At 39.1% G+C, this 24,458-nt stretch overlaps 2 protein-coding genes across 2 annotated transcripts; both read right to left on the bottom strand.

The window, feature by feature from the left end:
• Positions 1-585: 585 nt before the first annotated feature.
• On the bottom strand, positions 586-10,900 carry LOC121880018 (out at first protein-like). The gene is made up of 6 exons (XM_042386969.1): positions 10,717-10,900; positions 8,676-8,789; positions 6,933-7,067; positions 4,606-4,792; positions 3,579-3,697; positions 586-3,054 (listed from the first exon to the last, which is right to left on the bottom strand). The coding sequence occupies exons 1-6, from the start codon at positions 10,804-10,806 to the stop codon at positions 2,896-2,898; spliced, it is 804 nt and encodes a 267-aa protein (XP_042242903.1). The 5' UTR covers positions 10,807-10,900; the 3' UTR covers positions 586-2,895.
• Positions 10,901-14,952: 4,052 nt separating this feature from the next.
• On the bottom strand, positions 14,953-23,736 carry LOC121880000 (myophilin-like). Its single transcript, XM_042386895.1, has 4 exons — positions 23,588-23,736; positions 18,060-18,196; positions 16,828-17,032; positions 14,953-15,939 (listed from the first exon to the last, which is right to left on the bottom strand). Exons 1-4 carry the CDS (start codon positions 23,633-23,635, stop codon positions 15,769-15,771), a joined length of 561 nt encoding a protein of 186 aa, XP_042242829.1. The 5' UTR covers positions 23,636-23,736; the 3' UTR covers positions 14,953-15,768.
• Between the last annotated feature and the right edge of the window lie 722 nt (positions 23,737-24,458).

Genomic DNA, 24,458 nt, shown 5'->3' with positions numbered 1-24,458 from the left:
ACCATCCCAGGGGCGGTGGTGTCCCCAGGAGCCCTCCCAGGAACAATGCCGCCCCCTGTGGCCATGCCAGAGGCATTGGCGTACCCAGGGACCCATCCAGGGGTAGTGGCGCTCACAAGGGCCCTCCGAGAAGCATCAGTGACCCCAGGGGCCCTTATTACGGTCAGTGGCGCCCCCAGGAGCCCTCCCAGGGATGGCAGCACTCCAGGAGCCCTCCCAGAGACAGCACTCCCAGTGGCCCCAATTTAGAGGTGGCAGCGCACCCATTGAGCTTCCTAGGGGCCGCAGCGCCCCTAAGGGCCCTCACAGAGGCAGCGATGGTACATACTGTACCACCTGCAATTCTCCCCAAACATATGTCTTCCCACCCATAATATATACACTTCCTCCTCTTCCTCATCCATGCCCAACACCTCAGACCTATTCTTCTTGCTCACATGGAAAAATTTAAGAAAAATTTATGACCGATAGAGAAAGAGACAGAAAATGATACATTGAAATTCTATAAAGACCTGTGTCCAGAAAGGTATCTCTGGCAATATGCATGATTGTTGAGTATGTAGGAGTGTATAGAAACTTCAAATGTACTATTGTAGCTTTATTTTATTACAAATTTAAAGCCCAGTAAGAAAATCATTTTCTTTGTGATTTTTTTTTAGACAAATTTGTACAAAAGCACTTTCATACATTTCTGAGCAACTATCCTGTACTTACAAACAGGAGACATTACTTCAGACTACTCATTTACATGGATATTCTAAGACAATCTGCATCAGAGTAAAACATTATTATTTTCTCTATGCAACACAACATGTGAGCTGTACACACTTTTGATACATATGTGGATAAAAAACAAAACCAAGTGTAAAATCTTCCATATCCTTATTGGTGCTAGAAATGTCAAACTGCTTGTAATTCCTGGGCTATTTACACCTATTGTCATATCCACCTAATAATTACACTTCAATCATTTTACCACCAGTGTTGTTAGCCTTTCTGCACTCATAAAAGTGTATGAGATCTCTGTTACACATCTCCAGCAAAGAGCAAAATGTTGAGCTGCAAATCAACATGGCTATTAAGTAACTACTCTATAGTACTGTAATACAAATTTCAATAATAATAGGATCTGTAATATGTGATGGAAAAAATAAGCTAGAATACTGAGGCCAACACATGCAAGTTAATCTATTATACCTACCTAATTCAGTCCCACATGACTTCTTTGTGACCTACGACCAATGTAAAAAAATAGATAAAAAATAAAATTAAATAGATAAACACTGTACTGTACTTCTGTTTGGGGGCAGCACAGTAGTTTCTTTGTCTATTCTTTGTGCAATTTTGGTAAAGTGACTTTTGTGAAACAATCAAAATTATAAACTCATTATCACATGAAGATTAGACACCTATGTTTATTTCATCTGTTGATAACCATCCTAATGTTACCTGAGGAGGGTTAGGTCAGGTCAGGTCAGTGTTATAGTGGCTAATCTTAAGGGTGAAACTCCAAAACCCTATAACACTGCTTAAGGTCTGAACCAACCTATCTTTGTACCGATCATCTTTGGTTGAATTATGACAAAGTAATGGACCAAAACCCCGAAATCAGGCCTTTTTTAGTTCTTAACTTCGACCTCTATAAGATGACCAAAAGTTGGGACTAATGTAGAGTTGGATAAAGTTGTGCTAATCTTCATTTTGACCAGTCCAAAAATAAATAAACAGAAGTTAAAAATAAACATTCCTGGGTTGTTTGATCTCTGACCCCATTAAATACTTATAAAATAGATTATAGGAGTATTGGATCAAGACACAAACCAATCAAGCTTCATATTAATTGATCCAGAACTGAAGAACTGACGATTAATTTATTGTCATTTAAAAAAATTAAAAAGAAACAGGACAAAATCTATCTACACCTGTAAATATAGGATGGCAGAAACTGTTTACAAAGTAAATGATATTTTTATCCTGAATTCATATTTTCTACTGGAGCCCATTGCTAGACAACTCCCATAATATATGCTGCTTACTAGAGGAACTGGGTCTGCCTACCATTCCCCATAATGCTAGCCAGGGCTGATTTGTTAACTCCTTTTGGCTATACAGTATTAATCGCCTTTCCCTATCCTACCAATTTTCCACAACTGATGTAACAGATGTGTAACAGTTTCCCCCATGAAGCAAAACTGGCACTGAGAATACTGTACTGTTTGTCATTTTTTATTTTATGGTCAATCCATTTTCAAATCCAATAAAGAAAAATACACAAGGAAGGGTAACTGTGACACCTGGTCTGTGGTCCATGCTGGATGAGAGGATTTCAGAATTGAACCTCGATTTTAAGCAAACATCCTTCATCCAAGTGGCTCTCTTAACCATACGCCAGCTAGACAAGGAGGAGGAGGATGTGCCACAAGAACTCCAAGAAGTAAACAAATATTCACTCATAGGAGAATAGACATGGTTTCAGGTTACAAGGATTACTCCCCATACAAGATACTTCAAGTGGAGTGACTTCAACATATCTTTACCTACATCCACCAAAAACTAGAGGTAATTGGGAAACTAAGATTACTGATAAAGTTGCCTGGCCTCAAAGCATATACAAATAGAGATAAAATTAATTCATTAAAAGTATGCTACTGTATTTATATTAAAACATATTCACTTCTGTAATAAAAATAAAGCTATCTAGACAAAAAATACAATAAAAGAGTATTATCAAACATGGCACATTAAAGCTAATATGTATGAAATTCTTATAATGTATTACTAGCTGTCCCTTTTCTTATTACATTACCATTAATAACTGTTTGACAGCACCATCCAGCACAGTTCATACTTTAACAGCTACAAATTTGAGAGCATTGGTGAAATTCTGGATTAAATTCAGTCATCCCAAAGGCACAGTTGTCGTTGTGGTACAAAATAGTTAAAGTTTCGACATTTGCGGCAGGTGCGAATACCACAGCGGTACGACACAGCCTTGCCCGAGTTGTCTCTCCCCTTACAGTACTTGAGGCCACAGGGATACCAAGCAATGCACACCTGCAGAGAAAATTAATTTAAGGATAATTACAGGAAGAAAGTTGGAAATTTTCTCCACTAAACACATCTCACTTACTTTACACACACAATATTAACCCAGCCAATGCAGCTGATCTGAATTTTCAAGTGTACCGTCATCATGGCAATTTTCACATTCAGGATACTCTATATCAGGATACTGTTCCAAATATACACTTCATCAAAGCTAATAATTAACACACTGTTTGGACTACAACTCAATCCAATACAGTACTATAATCATATGTAACACAAATTAACAGCATTTGTTTGGGGGTATTTATCCAGTACATACATTAATTTATGAAGTTTCCTACTACAGGCATTCCATTGACCTGCACCTCCCAATTAACGGCAGTGTTATAAAAAAAATCCATAAATTTACATTCTACATAACTTATGAGGAGGAGGACCACTTACTCATATTTCTTCCTTGTCCCAAACAGCTGCCAAAGTCATTAATTATTAACAAATTTCGTGTGATGATAATTATCCACTATACTGACCTGATAATGGCAAGCACAAGGATTGGAAAGATCTCGGCCCCCATCTCCACAGCGAGCTACTCCTCTTGTAGGTAGATGGTGTGTTACATCACTAACCAAAGACCAATCACCATCAAGTTCTGAAATTAAAAAAACAAAAAAGGGGCTGACCATGAAATCATATTTTATTGCTATTGGGATGGGAATAACAATTCATCCTGAGACCAAATGAACAACTCACCATGAGATTGGATGATTCTTGATAAAGAACTGGAGGCATCAGTCCAAACTGTATGATTAACCTATGCTAAAAAGCTCTTTGAAGATGAAAACAGCTACTGTAATAACTTTATACCTCTCAAATACTACAGAATCAAGGCCAAAAGGTAGTATTTCTCCAAAAACCATGGGCAGAGTGAACATAAAGACAACAAAAAGGGACTAAATGGAATTTGTAGTTTTAAACTCAATATTACTGACCTAGAAAAGAAGGTTGAGACGTATACAATCTAAAAGACACACAGCTTGGCAACCCTCCTGTCTTTAATGACATCTGTTGTTTTTAATCTCCATTTTTGAGGGTGATGATTGCAATGGGTAGGTATACAATTCATCAAATCAATTTCATCTTGGTCGAGAATAGATCCAAAAGCTTGGTACTATGTGCATATTTATGAGGCACCTAGTGCAGGGCAGTTGGCCATAAAACTGGCCTGGGAATATTAGACAAAACAAATACAAATTTCATTGTCCTACTGTAAAGTATGCTAAGGTGTTCAGAACACAGTACAATAATAAATAGTAAAAAATAAATTCTATTTATCCATTACAGTATATATAATCTTTAACAGCATCATCATCATGCATAATTAAACAAACTAGCTGGAAAGGTGTCAGTGTCCACAATATTTACTCACAGGTTTAACAAAGTTTTTAATGTGTATTGTGAATGTAACCTTTGGTGAATGAACACACACTGTCTACATAAAATCTACATCAAACATACTCAATAACTCCCCCATGCATAAAAAAAGCATATACATTATACCTCTTCTCTGAGTAGCCCATAGTTTGATATCACGATCAGAAGCATACGTAGAACTGGGGGCGAGGGCACACATATGTGGGATGTGTGGGGAGAGAATGTTTGATCTTGCAACATCAACACTTATATCCAGTTCAACTTCCTCTATTCCTCTATCCTCTTCTGGGGTTCGCACAGTGCCAGGGTTTTTCTGAAAATTATATCAGTATGGATTAAAATGTGTGTATGGAACTGATTTAGGAAAATTTATAATAGTGTACAGAACCGCTTAGGATGAATTGCTTATTTATGTAAAATGGAGAGAACAATTGTGTGGTAGAGGCAAAATTTTCAATTCTCAAAAACTATGAATTGCAATAAATTAAGCAATTAAAACGAGGTTTGTAGTGGGGTCAGTCTCTACTAAATAAATATTAAGGACAAAAGTAGCTTGTGTAACAGGTTAGATAACCTTAAACTTGAGTAAACACAGAAGAAACAGAGGAACCAATAAGATCCACAATGGTCATAAAGATTCATAAATAATCGTGGATGGAAAAATGTGAACAAACAAGCAGAAAGCACTGGTCAACGCACTTGGCAAATCTTCAATTTTGAAAAAAGAAAAAAAAAGTTAAGTCCTTCATGCCAGTAAATCAATGAAACAGTCTTTACACCAATTCCTTATACTTTTCTACTAATTTCTACTCAATCTCATTACAGAAAACATCCCTCCTTCAGTCCTATTGGTTGGGTGGAGGAAGTATTGTACTGTATGTTTGGATAGACATACTTCATGGAGCACAACCATGTTCACACATACATCATTCACCTATATTCTGGCACAATAAAGCATTGTACCAAGTCTCAGGAAACCCACAGAAAACTACTGAACCAGATGATTAAGAAAACTTGTGATCACAGCCACTCACACATGTAACACACACACACATACCAATCACCCATAGAAGAAGAAAGAAAAGGGTTATCTAAGCTCACCCGCTAAATTCTCATTTTCTATAAGATAAAAGATGCGTTTGAAAAGCATCCAAGTACTGCACTGTGCAACAACACTTTACACTAGTGCTAATATTAAAGAAGTTTGTACAATGGCTAACATATTTATGCTTTTCATGGAAGTTCCACAACACATATATGACCACTAAAATTGCCTTTACTAATCAGACAAATATTGTACAAAAGATAGCAGCACACAACAGTGCTTTGCTCCCATGACATACCAGTATAAAATAAAATTTATAAAATATTGTACACTACTGTAGTTAACATACCAATGATGTTTATGAAAATTTTACAAAAGAAAATGGCCATAAAAGCACCAATTCTGATTTAATAAGAAACATGCTTGATGTGTTTCATAGTAGAACTGTATTATACCAGGTTGAACCTCACTAGTCCAGTTAGCTTGAGACCAAACTGGTGCCAGACTACTGAAAATTAATAACCACCTAGGTGCAGGTTCAAAAGGGGTCTTCATTATACAGGACTGTACATTGGGATGTATTCCAGAGTAATCCAACTTATACTGTAGTGAAACGTTTTATAATTATTAATTTTTCCCCACAAGAATTAATGTAATTAGGGGAACTGCATATGCATTCCAACATGTACATTAACACGCCTTGAAAGCTCAGAATGTTTTCCTGGAGAGAGAACTTTGAGTAAATCAGCTTACAACGGGGTCATTATAACATACTGTACTTTACTGTACTGTATAGTATTTGATATGGAGATACATTCATAACAACATTATTTGTTACCTTTGAGTGATACTTGATGGTTCGATTTAGATACTTTTACAATAAGACAACTGATTAATAAATAACCAGGGTATAACCAGGTGCATAATACACTACAAAATCATTGATGAAGTGCAGATAAATACACTACAATATTACTTAATAAGTGCTGAAGACACATGTTGTTGTAAGCCTGACGACATGGTGAGGGACAGTGCGGGCAATGAGCTGTTTGCGCAATGTAAACAAAGCTGTCAGGAATTTAATATGACGCAATAACTCGTCTTGGGTTAAGTGTGGGATTTTTTCCGGAAAATGTAGTAGTTTACAATAATACTCTATTAACCCAGCACTAAATATACCTAAATAATATGGAGATTATGATAAAATTGTAAACTGCCGTTATGAAGGGATCGTGGGCTGACAAGCACAGAGGGCGAGTTGTCCTCTCAGTCCAGCCAGCACTCTCCTGGCTAGGCACCCAGACTATTATTTTTCACTCCATTTCTTTACATACAAACCCTCCAATGTATAAAAACTGACTGATAATCTGGCAAAAAGTCATATTAATCTAGGATTTTAGTGCCATACCTGCCTGAGTTTTGACATGGCATCAGACGAGATGAAGTTACTCTTGAAGAACCTCAATATGAAGCACATGACCTGGTACTGACTCTGACCCAGCTCCTCCTCACCCAAGACAATCACCTTAAAGATCTGTAATTCCTGTAGACAAAGGTGAAACATTATTAAAAACTAGAAAACTTATGTAAATTACTACAAAAAAGGGATTATAACTACAAAATTTATATTATAGAAGAGGTAAAGGAAAAAAGGAGAACATTTTGTTAAGGTGGCAAGTACTTTATCTGGTCTCATACTCACTCAGGATGTATATATACTCTGAGAGAAATGAGCATTAACTGAATCTGCACTAAACCAGCATAACTCCTCACAAATGATCAACGTATGTGGGCTTTAACACTTATATTTTCATTTCCAACAATAAAAAACATAAAAATATGGCAGAAAGATAAAAACAGAGTAGACACACACTTGGCTGACAGCATGAAAATAGGAGGATTATGAGTGGTGATTGGCTCAGAGCTTATGTCATTCTCACTGACTGTGGTGTTTCTTCATAACAACTGTCAGTTCTAACTTATAACTTTTGAGGCACTATTTTGGATTTTAATTGGTTTTGCCTTTTTATTAAAAATTCCTACTGAAGACAACGAGCTGTATAATGAATCAGCATTCTATGGGATAGCACAAAAGACCCTACTGGAAATAACATCAGCTGGCTTTGCTGGCTATCCGTAGTTGAAATGCCTTACTGTTTACCATTGTTTATATACCCACAGTGTCTGGGTAATGTACTATACCTGTACATACAGTGGCATTCCCATTAGCCGGAACAATTGGTACAGAGCACTTCCGGAAATGAGAGATTTCCGGGTAACGAGAAGACTCTCTCAAACCCGGAAAAATATCCCTCATCCCCGGAATTTTCTGGGAACGGTAAAGGAAAAATTTCCTTGGAAGCTCCAGAAATTGCCCTTTACATCATCTCTTGAACCCGGAAAAGTGTCCCTCATCCCAGTAATCTTCTGGGTAACGGAAAAAAATTTCTCGGAATTTCCAGAAAATGCACCTGATTCTAATCTCTCAAACCCGGAAAAAAATCCCCCATCCCTGGAATTTTCCAGAATTTTCCAGGTATCGGGAAAATTTTCTATGAATTTTCTGGAAAATTGTTCCCAATCGTTCCCAAAGCTGGAAAATTCAATTCCGGCAAACGGAGATATTACTGTATTTTTTATACTTGCACAGTTTATGTACATTGTATAGCTGGACTTCAAAATAACCCTAAACAAAATTATCAGAACAATGGAGGGTTCCTACACAAGCCACTGGCCTCCTTCCCACAGCATGGACACCTCTATTGGATGGCCATGAGGTCAATAAAGTACAGTAATACCTGCACTGTACCTATGAGTTTAGAATTTTAATTTTGTTTACTTAAAAACAGTTAATCTATATGCAACAATATCTTGTGCAAAAACTAACACCCTACACTAGATTGTTCTAAAATTAAATCACATGATAACAATACTTAATGCGCATTTACTTATACTATATATTGAAACATATACTATACGTAGTGTAAATTATATAACAGACTCTTTTTGGTTCACCTGAAGATTCCTCTCCAGCTCATTTCACCTTGACTAACAATCCTAACACTCCCTGTGGAGGTAAGGTTAGTTAGTCACAAGGTGAAATAAGCTCGAGGACAAACCATTCAGGTTTGGCTACCACAACTCAACTCACTTGTTTGAAGTCAATGAGCTGTGTGATGTAAGTCCCATCATTCTGAGGAAACTCTAAAGTGACAGAATCATCAGAAATATTGGCAGTAATTGTTTCTTTGAACACTTCTCCACTCTGCAAAAAATACAAACAGTTATATCATTAAAATAATTACAGTAAAATAAAGTAGTGGTAAGAGATACAGTATAAAAAAACATTAATTAATTAAAGATGCACTCATGTATACAAGAACAATTTGTGGTTCACTTGAAGATTAACCTACCCAACTTATTTCACCTGATGATTAACCATCCTAATGCTAATTTAACCTAACCCTCAGGTAATCTGTATGAGGATGGTTAATCTTCAGGTAAAATAAAATGGGATGTATAATCTTCAAGTGATCCCAATTAGTTAGTCCTACAACCAGTCTTCTATGTACTATAGTATTTCGTTTTCAGGTATTAATTGTTTATTCCTAAAAACTGTATAGATGTACAGTACATTTCTTATTTGATGCAGTACAAACTACCATACATATTGAGGCCGTGTATAGTATGAGTAAATGTGAATTTTATTGAGAATAAAACTCAAAATAATTGTATTGTACTCAAACTTTACTGGGTAACTATACTTAAGATCTCTTGAGGACTAGTAACCCCTCTTATTTCACCAGATGATTAAAACTGTATCCTAATGCCTATGTATTATTTAAGCATTTTCGACTTACGACCATTCGACTTACGACCTGGATTTGGGTCCCTAACCCCATCGTAAGTCGGGGAGGAGCTGTACTGTACGGTACACCGAACGCCAAAATGGCCGTAATTTCCTCTCCACTTCCCTAAAGGCTGAAAGGTTCTTTTCATATTAGTTATATTTTCTAAGATGGTAATAGAAGATAACTATAACTTTAGATTAGATTAGGTTGGGTTATATTATAGGTTCAGTTATGTCTGGTTGGTAAGGTTGGTTTAATTTATACTGTGGCAGTAGCTGGTACAGTCGGAGACAAAAGTTCGCTCCCTGTAGTGAGACTTACTGTAGGTCATGGGAATGAGTCTCCGAAATGACTTACACTAACTGTTGTATCTCGTTTCAGGTCGATGCTGCTTCATTTAAAGAGGAAGCGAACTACAGACCCTGACTGTCCATGTATCTCCCTGCATTTTCTGAATACTGTATGTACATAACTGTAGTTCCTTTGGGGGGAGGGTGGAGGATTAAAAACTAACTTTTTCAGCTGTAATACAACAACCTGACTTAGTTGTTCCTATGATGTATGAATATTGGAAGAATTGTACTTTTCAATCTTTTTTTTTTCATAGTTTTCCCACAAATTAAGACACTGCCTGATGTCCACCTGACAACGAATACTTTCTAGCAGCCAAATGAATGCTGAGAGATAGAATACTTTCCAGTGACCTTTTCATACAAACTAAAATACAGTATTAGCAACCTAACCTAACCTAATACTTTTTCTAGCTGTTGTTGTTGTTGTTTCTTAGTATGAAACAGAATATCGTTATTATCAATGGCAGTGTTAATATGAAAAGAAAATACTGTACTTACAAAACCTAAATACAAAAAGGTTATATTTCTCCACCCAATATGCTTTATGCTCAAGGTATTAAATAATTTTTCTTCAATAGATATTTTTCATTAGGTAGCTGGTTAACCTGGACCCTTGTCGTTATATATTACCGGTACATAACTTTTGGTGCAAAAAAACTACCAAGCAGAACTCGGTGGTTCACTCCTATTAGACACAATTCGATAAGACTTTGACAATTTCCAGGCAACTGTTGCTCTTTAATTATGTATTTAACATTTTATAGTTAATATCGAGTAAACCACATCATTAAGTTATACGAAATACACTTCCAAGGATAAAATAGTGATAATAAGACAATATCACATAAATGTTAAACTAAAAATCTCATTGGAAGCAAAATGTTTAAGGGTACCAAAAATTACACATTTACAAAATTAATAAAATAATGAACTCGAGTACTGACCTCATTAGATTAGCGCAAGTAACCATAATTATTAGTTTAATCACCTGTGTGTTAACGTTGACCACCAGCTGAGAGTGACACCCACAGGTCATCACCATCACCACCACCACCAACACTGGCTGGTGCTGCTTCATCTTCCTGTTTCTTCTTATTTCATTGTCTTCTTCATATTTCTCTCTTGGCTCCTGTGAGTCAATGCATCTCACCAAGACATGAGTCACACCAGCTGTTTCTTCCTCCTGGTTGTGGCTTCCTTACCAGTTACTATTACAATCAAGAGATGGCGCAGATAAACTATGTCAGGTCTGTAGATAAAGACAGAGTTTATATTTATATAGACAACAGTCACAATACAGGTATAGTGGTATATTGTAAAAGTAGCTCAGCATGTATATGAACAACGCAGGTATTTAGTTCAGCAAGTACTGTATATAGACAATGAAAGTATATAATTCAGCATATATATAGACAATGCAGGTATATACTGTACATAGGACAGTGCAGAGGATGGATATTGATTTAAATTTAATTTATTGGGTTAAAAATCATAACGGATATGTAAACATAAACATTTACCGAAGACAACACCTATGGTAATTGTAAAATTCAATAAAGTCATCACACAAGTTTTCTGGTCCTGTTGTAGTGGATTTCTCCCCTACAAACGCTGTAGCCGACCCCACGAATTCCCCAGTGTATGCCTCGTGGTCTGGGTCAACCAGCGCCGCCATACATCACGGAGGTCAACTACTAAGCCACGCCTACCCCCGCTATTTAAGACCTGACCTCGTGGTGATCTCTCTCTTCTAGCTACAGCCGCAGCAAGCAACACCTCCTCCTCTGCCGCTGCCTGGCGGTCCTCGATCCCGCCGGCGAGCATGTCCTCTGAGCACCCTCACCAACCAGCTCTCTCTACTCAACGATTGAAACCATGCTGCCTTCCCAGCACCAAGCTGCACTGTACATCCAATACAATATGCAATCAACGACCTCACCAGCCAGGATTCGAACCAATATGTATACAGAGAGCACATTGTGAATTTCCTTCCTCCATCCCATCCTGAGTGTGAACCCAAACAACCCATTACCCCACAAATGGTGACCCCCGGAGATTCGCACTCACACAAGATGGAGGAGAAACAGATCACGCTCCCAGTCTTCAAGCAACATGGAAGACTGGCTTATCCACCCAGAGGCAGCTCTCATCGGCTCTACAGCTATTGTCTCTACACCGCAGGTTAGACACCGTAGAGCAGCACTGCTTCTCTAAACAGACACCAGCTCCTCTTCCTGCCCCAAGCACCACGTTCTACCGACCCCAGCACACCTGTCCTGCCTCAGACGCCGCCCCCTGCCCAGCAGTAGCTCCTGCCGCTCCTCCTGATGCAGCCCCTGCTCCCGACGCGGCCCATGCGCCTGAGTGCGGACCCACACACTCCTCTTTTCTCCCTCAGGTACTCCCTGCTACTGTCCTGCACTCTGCTGCGCCTGAGTGCGGACCAACACACCCCTCTTTTCTCCCTCAGGTACTCCCTGCTACTGTCCTGCACCCTGCTGCTGTCGTGGACCCAGCTGCTGTCAGCCCTCATCCGCTTCTGCTGATGCAGCCCCTGCTCCTGACCCAGGCCCACACACCCCAGCAGGCGCATCTGACGACTCTGTACCTGCCGTGAGGGAAGCACAACATTCATCGCCTCCACACACCCTTTTTCTCCCTCTCTACTCCCACAGATATTGTGTATCTAGACAGTTGTCTCCTCTAGCGGCCGGCTCATCCACGCCATCGCCGTTATGGCTCACATGTGGCATGCACCGCCCGTTCTGCCTCACATGTGCCATGCATCCCTGCAGACAACAAGTCTCCTACACCGCCTGGAGGGAAGGGGGGAATATTGTAGTGGATTTCTTCCTTACAAACGCTGTTTGTCGCTGAGTAGCCGACCCCGCGAATTCCCCAGTGTATGCCTCGTGTTCTGGGTCAGCCAGCGCCGCCATACATCACGGAGGTCAACTACTAAGCCATGCCTACCCCCGCTATTTAAGACCTGACCTCGTGGTGACCTCTCTCTTCTTCTAGCTACAGCCGCAGCAAGCTACACTACCTCCTCCACCGCTGCCTGGCGGCCCTCGCTCCCGCCGGCGAGCATGGCGACCCATAAGCTGTCCTCCTCTAAGCATCCTCACCAACCAGCTCTCTCTACATCACGCTTGTAACCACGCTGCCACTTCCCAGCACCAAGCTGCATTGTACATCCAATACAACATGTATACAGAGAGCACATTGTGAGTTTCCTTTCTCCATCCCATCCTGAGTGTGAACCAAACCACCTGTACCCCACACTGTATTCATATAGTTAGATAAAGCAATTGTCACGTTTATGAAGAATTTACTTCATAAATTCTCTGCATTCGATTATGGATAGCCTAAAGAGCCATTAAATCCTTATTTCCAATAAGCCTTTTGCAGGCACGTGTTCAGAAATTAAGGAATGGTTATGTATTTACAGGGGCGGATCCAGGAAGCCCTGGGGGTCCGGAACACATTTTTCATCAGAAAATTCCAATACTTTTTTTTAATGCAGTATTGTACTCAAGCGTTTTGGTATCGTAAAGAGTAATTACAATTGACCTCAGAATATCTCCTCATATATCAAGTGCACATGGCTTCAAAATGGCCTCAAGATTCCCATGGTATTGGTCAGTTTTCAAAACAAATTCTGGGGGCTTACAGCACTTCAAACCCTCCAGCTGGGTGGGCTCACTGTGCTCATCTTGTTCCCCCACCCACAGTCTTGAAGGAAATCACACTCGGTGCTGTCACAATACTCTCTGGCAGATTGTTCCAAGAATTTACAATTCTCACTCCAAAAAACGTTTGCACTCACAGTTTTCTGGATTTGTGGCTTCTTCAACCTTCAGCTGTGATCCTAGGGGGCAGGCATCTGCCAGCTCCAAATACGGGCACTCGACTGAGTAGTACCCTGCGAGACCTTTGTAAACTTCAATTAATTCACCACTTGCCTGCCTATAGTATAAGTTAAGCAGTTGCAAGCGTTCTAATTTCTCTGGGTAACCGAAGTGCCGTAGCGCAGGCACTAGTCTGGTGACCCACCTTTGGATATTTTCAATGAACGGGCAGTCTCTAACATATCTTGGGGTGATAGTACTGTACTCTAAATAAAAAAAGCACCTTAATCATGAAGAGTGTTACAAGGGATATCTGAATGACCTTATAAGACTTACTAGCTTAGTTGCTTGATTCGCCTTCTCACAATAGTCCGAGAAATTCAGTTTGTTGTCAACATGCACACCCATGCCCTTTCCACATTTGGTCTATGTTAAAATGCTGTTTCTTCATCCCATTGGGACATGTTATACTCCTCCATACTGTTGGTATGACCGAGGGGCATCCTTACACTGTGACATTGAATGTTAACAGCCACATCTTTGACCACTCCTGAAGCTAACAGAGATCTTTCTGTAGCTCTTCACAATCCATTTGGTTCTTACTTTCCCCGAATAACTTGGGATCGTCCACAAACATTTGTATGGAGGAGTGTACAGCTCGTGGCATCTCATTTATGAAAAACAACCAACAGGCCCAGCACAATGCCCTGTAGTACCCCACTAGTCATGGTTACACACGACGATTTCATGCCATTAAACATCACTACACTTGGAGTCAAGATCTCCAATCCATGCTAGAAACACTTTCCAAAATTCCATACCACTCGTTTAATTTTCAGCCTTTCGTGGAGTATATTGTCAAAAGCCTCGACAAAATAAAGATAAATATTGTAGATATTGCCACCGTTCCAGAATTTGAGTCCTAGCCTCCAGCACCTTGTGTAATTGTCAACGAGTGTTCTGGCATAAAACCATGTTGGGTGCATTTTGGGGGGTAATGGTAGGCAGATGTATGGATGAAAGTGGTAAGGAGAGTAATTGCGTAGTGATGTGTATCAAGAGGAATTAGGAAAGCAGTTGGGGGAATGGATACGGTTTCAGATATACATTCCCTTAGGAATTATAGGACGTGTGTGTGCCAGTGGAGGTCGAGATGAATGTATTTTGGAGAAGATAGAGATGGAACCTTTGAAGGGAAGATATTGCTGAATTTGCTGCTATGGAGTAATACAGTATTGTGGAAACAGTTGTGTGACTTGGATTTGTGGTAGTGGGCAAGAGCTGATGTTCAGTAGAAGGGATAATGTGCGGGGGGGGGTGGGATTTTTACCCTATACAGTATTTTAATTACGTAGGAAAAATAATACCAGTAATTAGTAAAGAAAGTTTATTAATCTTTTCATATAAAGTTTTTAATAAATTGGAATGTGACAGCACATGAAGAAGGAATGGTTCAATTTAAAAGATATTTATTTATTCAACAGAAATCAAATGAATACATTTGCAAATGTATCCATAAAAAAATTATCATACTGAGATTCAGAAAAAAATAAGAATGCCTAACCAGGAAAGTTTCAACTGAAAGAAGTGTGAAAAATTATTTTTATAATAATTCATAAATTAATATTAAATACAATACAATCTAAATTTGTAAGCTATGTATTCTGGCTGAGTTGTACTTAATACATATTGAAAAAATTATCAAAAATGCTCAAGAGTAACTACCAATTCATTAACGAGATTGCAGCTACATTTTCTAACTTTATTGTCTTGCATCACATTTTCAAGTCCTATTCACACAACTAGGTTGGTTTACCTGCAGAAACTATTTCCCAAGTTCATGGAGTCAACTATCTAGTTCTAATAAACACTATTGCCAGTCAGTAACATTTTATTTCCTTGCTTGTATGATACTTCAACTATCAGTGTAGCAAAGTGGACAATGCTTTTATGTTCCCAATGCTCAATTCAGTAAAAAATAAATTAAATTCCTCACAATAATATTGACTCACTAGTCTAAAAACAATTAAAACATAAAAAATAACACATTCGCACTGAAAAAACATCAGACCCATCAGTTAGCTAACAACCCTCAAGAATGTAGTGGTATACCGTATATTTTACATTCCAAAAACCCTAAAACTAGTTTTTGAATTGTGCAGGATGATATTACAAGTTCGACGTTACATTTACATATGACGGGTGGTGCCGAAAGACATTCCTGCCTGGTTTGCACCCTTATTGGAGCCATACTGCAGACTGATCACACTGTCAGAGGCTCTCAGCTGCTCCTCAGTGAATTGACGGACATTTTTCTCTGCTTCCTTTGGACCGATAGCAGGCTTTCCAAACTGGCCACCCTGAAATATATAAAAGATTTTTGTACCTTACTAAAGAGTATATGGGAGATTGAGGATGGTGGTGGTAGCACACCTGCCTCTCACCGCTGTTACCTACATCTGATCCCTGGGTTGGATGCATGAAGAGTGTTATAGTGTGACCCTACCAAATACAGTAATACAGGTTTACTCAAGCTTCGTCTAGTACCAACACTGGACCCCTGTAGGACAAAACTGTCAAGCACAATGGGGGGGATTAAACAAGACACTGGCTTCTTTCCCCATCAGAGAGGTAAATAAAAAAAAGCAGGTCAACACCATTTTTTTTGTCATGACTTCATGGACACATTGCTTGACAAGTATAGCCATTTTAAAAATACTGAATTCCAGATCAATCTGTACACTGAGCTGAATGTTATCAGGAGTTCCACACCAAGGGACTAATGGCACTTCGATTTCAAGAAAAGGAGAAATTAACATTCGTTTTGAAAGAATAATAATCTTACCTCTTTGGTACAAGTGGAAAATTTGGTAACGACATATTAAGGAATGCAGAATGAGTGGAGATATCAATCTCCAATGAGGTGCCAAATGGGGAAGGAAGTACTGTACAGTACTGTATACCTAATTACCTAGCTTCAGATCAGTTACAAACAGAAGACAGTGAAAATCATTTCTGACCCAAAATTAATGAGATAGCAATAGTGCAAATGCACAGATGAATGATTCTGTAAAGTCAAGAGCATTTTCCTTATTTCTAAAGATGGTCTGGGATGTGGAGAGGCTCATGGACATGTTGGAAGCAGTCATTATCAAGGATTTACTGTAGTTTTATTACTGCAAAGCAAACAGTTGGTCTATAATCAGTTGATATTTATATTTTTCATGAATAACTACTACAATTCTTACCTTCCTTCCTAGTGACTGGATGCAAATGACTACTGAATTAAGATTTTGGCGTTCCCAAAGGTCAACAGTCTGGAAAGTCTCCTGGGAGGGGACACCACAACTCTTGGCCCCATCCACAAACTGGTTGATGTTTTCCATGCACTTGAAGGCCATGGTAGACTTCTGAATCTTCTTAATTTCCCCTGGCTTAAGGGCATTTATAACTCTGAAATGACGAGATTCAATTAGTTGTGAAATTCATAGAGTATGTGGTCGAAACTTAAATCCCAAAAGGTTGTAACTTGGGCATTAAGGTCAGACACAGCTGCCTGTCAAATCAATTAATTTTTAACAAACCCTACATTTGGTTGAAGCTACTGTATTTTACACTGATAGAACTATTTCCACATCACTGGAAGATTTAAGACAGTTTATTTCACCTTTAATCCTTTTGGGTAGCATTAGGGCATTTAATCCAGCTGAAATAAGCTGAGGTGTCTTAATCTTCAGGTGATTCCTATTTCTTTCCTAGCTAAATTAAAAGGAACAGAAGCAGTAAAGTATACAGGATATTATGAAACAGTAAAACAACTTCACTTAGTAATTGGTGCGTGTTAACCACAACCCCAAAATGATATATGGCTCAGATTTATTGTGCCAGTTTTAATTTATTCTCCCACGTGCCTGAAAAAAATTCTCATCATACACAGGCTCTAGTCATCCCCAGATAGATCTCGAGTAGTTGCAAATGGTTTCCTTCTCCCAACTCCCGCTTAAGAGCACATAATGTACTTTTCCATACTACTGCATCTCAATTTAGTTTCATCCATGCAGCTCTGTAGAACTTCACCCAATACATCCTTCATATAGTCATACTGTACTTCCATTCTGCACTTTCAATCCTGTAACTCCTCAAACGACTCCCAGAATGCAGATTCTGTATTGCATAAGTGCCTTTGTATTCTTCGAGAATCAAGTACTACCTGGTACAATGTAATATATTCTATTCACTGGCACTTAAAAAATAAAATAATGAACCAGGATCTGATTAAGTAGAGAAGTTGCATAAATATCTATCAACTTGATACAGACGAAAACACTATCGGGTAATTTTAAAATGAAAATTTGAAATCAATGCTCATAGAAGTATACCTGGCTTATTATTTTGGTCAATTTATAGCTATGTACAGTACTTACAACTAACCAGTCAATATTCAAATAACACCGTAAACACATGATTATGACCAACTTACTCGCAGAGCATCTTGCCGTCCTTGAGAATATTATAGAAGTTGTCTGCATTGCCTGACTTGTCGAATTCTTGTCCTGTAACAGCAGCAATCCACTCCAAGCACTCTGCAGCCTGCTCCTCATTGTACTTTGCCTCAACCTGCAAAAGTAGCCCATTACAGCACAAAAAATACTAAATGTTACTACAGTATAAAATAAAATTAAAAACTACAGCACAACACAACCTCTAACTGCACTGGCCACAACCTAGGCGAGTGAGGAGGATAAGTTACAGTATTGTACTATAACTCCGATAAGGACAAACAATAATTGAGATCAGAAGAATAACTCTCCTGTTTATTTCACCTGATGATCAATCACCCTAATGTCACCTGGGGGGATCAAATTAGGTGGTAAACCTGAAGGTGATCCATTACCTTTGATGTTCAAATTTAAATTCACACAAACATAAGCAACAAGAGTTCAACCAAAACAACTTATGGCATAAATCAAACTGGCTATGCTGTCTTCCATAAGAAAGTCTGTGCTTCTTGCATCATTATCTATTTATTGAAGTTTCAACACAAGGCATTGAGCAGGGTGAACCAGACCACCTACAGCCATGAGGTGAAACACAACTTTCCCTCCACTTTGTTAGGTTTTGTTCCCGGTTTATAAAATATCACACCCTAAACAATAAATAAATGAAACTCATTTAATGGAAAATATTACAAAAGTAAAGTGGCGATTGGTGGTGCGGATTTTCCAGGGATATACTGTATTCAACAAGTTTCATCCATAACAAAGAGTAGTTTGTAGTAAGTGGTGACTTTTTCTTCTAAGGTCTTTAACATGAGATGAAAAGGTTAATCATATTAAAACAGACCGTATATCTGTATCTGAAATGTCACTTCACTGATCCTCAAAAAATCATATTGTGGAAAGTGTTGTCACTTCAGGACGTAGAGCTATCAATATATACTGTACAGTATCAGCCAAAGTTCCCTTTGGCAGAACCTCCAGTGTACAACGTACACTGGATCAGAAAATGGGAAAAAGACTTACGCTTCTCTCTAGTCTCACAAAATTCTGTACTAGTGTCACAAAGGCCTCTATTGTTAATCTACAGTATGTTAGCCATGGTAAACATGTATCTTATGATAAACTCAAAAAACAGTTAGCAGAACCACCACACAATACACAGCACCGAGAGCTTTAAAAAGTGCCAAATACAAACTCAAATTCAGCGCCTTCTTGCCGCATTGACTTTCAATACGCAAGATTATTTACAGTGCATTTATATTCACTTCTCATTTTTATTATAATCATATATGCACTACTATCAACCTAACGATTTCAATAAAATTTGTAAATATAAAACTAAAGATACACAGAGAAAGCACCCCCCTCTACTGTATAGTCCTCGGGACCGGCAGCAGGTCATGGCTCGTCTCGCCAGGCAGAGGAAGAACCAGCAAACCAGGAGGTGACGTCAGGATGTAATGTTGCCCGCTCAAGTAACATCACCGTTTAAGTAACTAGCCTAGCGAATTGTTCACACACATATCCACAAGACGCTGCTTGAAAGTGCATTACAACACACATCTTCCGTAAAATTAATTATTGTATTTAATTCTAAAACAAAATGTGAAACGCTTAACAAGACATTATGAAAACGCATGCATACCAGCGTCCGCATTGTATTCTCCATTCCCGCATTGCGTAACTCCCACACCAAACAATATACAGGTTCTGAATACCTGTTTAATACATATGGCCTTGCAATATTGCAAGATATTGAAGTAAATTGTACATAGCATGATAATATTTCATCAAAAGATAACTTGCAAATAAGTACAGTATTAGCCATGTGTTTTGCTGATAAATGATATACAGTACAGTAAAGCGCAGACAGGGCCATACGGACGACTATAAAATTAATACCAAGAAGACTCATGACCAACATAAACCACTAGTTACTTGACAAATACAGTAGTGATATTTTAAAGGTTACATCCAAAAATCACCATCGGCAACTGTACCCTTGTATCTTACGCCTTGCAGTACTTCAAGTTCAGCAACTTCAAATAAACACAAGCAAGCTCCGCTTCATTCCATACCCGGTAACCCGGATCTAGTACACTTTACAACCAACTGCCAAGTCCTACAGTTTCACAACTTTATGCTGCCTACCGGCATAAAATGCTTTTCATAAGCTAAACATAACTTTGTCCAATAGCAAAAGATCAAATAACGACAAGCAAAGTCAATAAAAGGTTAGAACAACATAAAATGAAGGTTTATTTACACAACGACGGTGAAGCCTAGCCAGTGAGAAGCTATTCTTCACCAGGAGTCGAGTGTTGCCAGCTGATCCCGGGCCCACACGACATCGTTCAGGGCCCCCACATTATTTTAATTTCACCACTTTTAGCTTACTAGCCGTTCGGGCGGTTGGTCTATCCAATGTTAGTACAAGAAGAAACTTGTGATGTTTGGTAATGGAAGGGTAACATTGAATAACACCATTCTCACGTGTCCAAGCCAAGCGCGACTCGAATCCTTGGTCAGAGAGATACGCACGTCTCTGCTGCACCAACACCCCTGTGAGGTCCTGGCAACAGTCATGACTCTCCGGCCACCTAGAGGTCACATTGCCTTGGGACTCTAACGTGACTAGGCTGTATCACCCACCGCTTATGCTCGAACTCCCTTGACTTTGTGATATGGGACGACATTTACACTCTTATTACATAATGGAATGGAGAAGTGAGAAAAGGTTAATGATATTATTAAAAGATGGAGTCTAGAAATGTACTGCAGATGTTTAAAAAAAAAAAAAAAAAATCAATGAAGTCGGGAGATAAAATCAAACTGGCACGAATGTAGAAAGAAAGTCAACGTTGATAGGCACCACCATAATTAACTCAACGAGTTAAGTGGAATTGAACCCAAACTTTAAATACTACAGCGCTACAGAACCTACCACAGAGGCTCCACTTTCACAGGATGCACCGGAGCTATTTTTAGTTTTACCAAGTAAAGGTACTAATTAGTTAAAACTGGTGGAAAGAAGTCTTCCATAAATTACTGCATAAACATTTAATTTTGAAGTAGTTCCAATTGCCAAAAATCAGCTTACTGACACCCTACAAGCACCAATACCTCTCCAAATGCTCGCTCTTAAGGTTGAACAAGAAAAGCGAGAAACAAGTATTTAAACCGTTTAACGCTTACAGAGGTTTCTTTTGGTGTTAATCATAACAAGGAACGTAGGCTGTGGATGTTTATTCCATTTGGTTGTCCAATAGGAAGTTGCAATTTTGTCTCCGCTTTCTTTATCTGGTCCTGCAATTTTGCACTCGGTATTCACGATGCGAGGAAGCATGTTTATTGAATAAGTAAAGTTCCAATTTGATATTTAAACAGTTAAGAATAGGGGTGACCTAATAACGAAAAAGGATGCAAACTCTACAGCATCACAAGCAGCGGAGCATATATGACAATGGTCTAAAATAGAGGAACTATTAATATAGCCACAAGATTTAGTAAAGCTGACCCGCCAAACATATTTGCAGTTATACTAAACTCGATACAGACATGAACACAACGTTACATAGTGAACCAGACCCCGATCGTACTTTAAATTCCTATATACTGATAACCCTGCATTCTACGTACATAAAATGTCAATAATCCTTTAACTTGAGACCAAGTTATATCGCCCTATGTAACATCTTGTATATATAACTGTAAACTGTAATTTTTTAAATAAAAAATAAATATTCTACAAACCATAACCCCCCACCTCGTGTTTCATGACCCGGTCGGTTTAGCGGTTATACCTCCACGAAAAGCTTAGGAATACAACATGACTAATAACATTTCTATTTATTGTTCTGGACGAGGGAGAATGGCGAACGGTTGGTAAACTATCTATCTAAAGATGCTGTTGCCCTTAACATTTCCTATAACTTTTGTTACACGGCCAAACAAACACATAGATGGTGATCATGGGCAACACTTCACCTCACACACCCAGGCTCTCTGAACACCTGCGTTCTTCAACTAGCTGGCTCATGGTACTGAGCAGCTGACACCCACATAAACCATCTCCATATTGCTGCTGTCTACTGCAGTAACGTTTTATCACAACCTGGAGCCTTTATGACGTACTCTAGATGTTCAATAACACAGTAAGCTGTAAGTGACGCTAATATAATACTCCCACGTGCATTCCCAGCTTGTCTTCAGACAAGGTGTTAACAGTAAGTAATGTCATACCTGCCTTTACCAATATTAAATTGCTGCTTAGACTGGTACTCATATCTGCATCTACAAGAGAACTTGTAGAACACTCGATGGTCTCAACATTGCTTTCGAAATTTCACATATAGCACTTCATTTGAATTCCACGAATGCCCTATCCTATACGTTGACCAGTAATCATTGGTAACTAAAATGCCTAGCAATTTTCAAGTCTACCTATCATACCATGTTTAGACAGTGATGATTAAGCCAAGGAGAGTTTCAAATACGACACAATCGTGTAAAGATTAGGCACCCCTGCTTATTCCACGTAGCATTAGGGCGTTGTATCATCCATTGAAATAAGATGTGCCCAATCCCCATTGATTCCACTATCAGATATAACCACCCATAAATCATTCCCAAGATTTCTGCCTCGTCATAAACTATCCATTTTCAGGTATACGTGGATGCCTCAACGGGTACTTGTTTTCAAGCACTGAGGGTACCTTCCCCACCATCCCTATTACAGCGTACTTGCCTAATCGTGTCAATCCACCCACGAACCTATTGGCTGCTTCTCATACAACCATCTTGGGTTGCTTGTCCGCTACACACAACCAGGCTTGGGATTACCTGCACCTCCCATCACCAGCCAATAGTTGAATGTACGTACAGTACTACAAGTACAAGTATGGGTTATTGTACCACTAACTGTGCGACATACAACAGCCTAGTATTAATTTTACCACACAACCATCGCAATTACCTGCATTACCCGCATAATATAATTCATCCGGAAATTATTTGCCTGGGCGTCTGGGACTAACTTACAGGATTGTGTCATCCAGTCGTCCCCTCCACCTCAACTAGAAAGTCATCAAACCTCTGATTAATGTGCAGTGAAGCAGAAACTCCGTAAGTAATTATCAATATAAGAGCCGTATAGTTTAAGGAAAAAATACTAATATAAATATTTTCTTATTAGTTACACCAACACCCGAGGTTAGTCTGTCGTGGCGCGAAACTCGTTTAACACAACACGCCCATCCAAGTACCAGCCGGTAGGCACACCCCCATCTTGCTTGTCATCATTAATCTTTTAATCCACAAAGATAAAAATCATTGTGGACGTAACACTTCAGATTTTATTTTCACCGACAGCCTCAAAACTACAGCCTGCTATGTGCTCAACACGCCAACATCCAGGATAGATGGGATCAATACTACCAACTCCGTTTATATGAAATCCCATGAGTTTTCTTACTATATCTCCTTGTCGTAGGACACACTTATATCTTACCTTGGACTGGGCCTCGGCGGCAAGTCCTGACTTAGTGGCACGGCTCATATTTGTGGTGTAGTGAGGAGCAGAGACAACAACGCGTGCAGATACACTGAAGAACTGTTGTGAACTGATGACGACCGCGCGCAGCTGCCTCGTTTTACCTCACCCGGCGCGAGCGTTCATTGGCTGGTGATGACGTCGCCTTTTTTATATTTTTCACAGCTGAGGTTAATATGACTGTTATTTACATAGTACAGGATGAGTATTACATTGTATGTGAGTGATGTGATAAGGTTAAACTGTGTTGTGAATGAATTTGTATCTATCAACAAGTAGTTATCACGATTCAATTTCATTGTGAAAATTAAATGTGTTTAACTTTAGCGAATATCCATGTGATAAATATTTTCCAGATAAATAATATTCTAATTACTTTACTATTCTCTTATAAACGTATCCAAGTAATATGTGTTTAATAACGTCAGCCACATTATTGCCAACGATTCATAATGTCATTTGTATAAACAGAAAGTTGCAACACTCACCCAACGTTTAACACAGAGGGTCATTTTATTTGTCTTTGGGTTGAGTCCTGGTGTGGTCCTTCATGGAGGTCGTCCAGCCTAGGTCATCCAGCCTAAAATCGTATAAACCAGAGCGGGCCTGACCTTACCCCCTGTGCCAGATTTCTTCCCAGGACACACACCTGACCTCGACCCACACAAGCAACAAACAGCTGACTTACGCCTGACCACGCCAGCAATAAACACTAACTCACACACCTGACCAACACAATGTCCACAGTGGCTCTATCGCGTATAGGATGATGCTTGAGAATGCTTATATGGATCACCAAAGGATCAGACTCCGCAGCTCATAATCACCT

Source organism: Homarus americanus, unplaced genomic scaffold, assembly GCF_018991925.1.
Source record: "Homarus americanus isolate GMGI-L3 unplaced genomic scaffold, GMGI_Hamer_2.0 scaffold30108, whole genome shotgun sequence".
In the NCBI taxonomy this organism is placed as follows: domain Eukaryota; kingdom Metazoa; phylum Arthropoda; class Malacostraca; order Decapoda; family Nephropidae; genus Homarus; species Homarus americanus.
The sequence above is the reverse complement of the archived record's forward strand: the minus strand, read 5'-3'. Positions and strand labels throughout refer to the sequence as shown.

Excerpts from the sequence above, each read along its gene's own strand:
- LOC121880018 (XM_042386969.1), bottom strand. The coding sequence starts at position 10,806 with ATGAAGCAGCACCAGCCAGTGTTGGTGGTGGTGGTGATGGTGATGACC. Across the intron at positions 4,793-6,932 it reads CCATGTCAAAACTCAGGCAG|AAAAACCCTGGCACTGTGCG; the intron begins GTATGGCACTAA and ends TATAATTTTCAG. Across the intron at positions 3,698-4,605 it reads ATGGGCTACTCAGAGAAGAG|AACTTGATGGTGATTGGTCT; the intron begins GTATAATGTATA and ends TTTTAATTTCAG.
- LOC121880000 (XM_042386895.1), bottom strand. The coding sequence starts at position 23,635 with ATGAGCCGTGCCACTAAGTCAGGACTTGCCGCCGAGGCCCAGTCCAAG. Across the intron at positions 18,197-23,587 it reads CCGCCGAGGCCCAGTCCAAG|GTTGAGGCAAAGTACAATGA; the intron begins GTAAGATATAAG and ends CTACTTTTGCAG. Across the intron at positions 17,033-18,059 it reads GACGGCAAGATGCTCTGCGA|AGTTATAAATGCCCTTAAGC; the intron begins GTAAGTTGGTCA and ends TCGTCATTTCAG.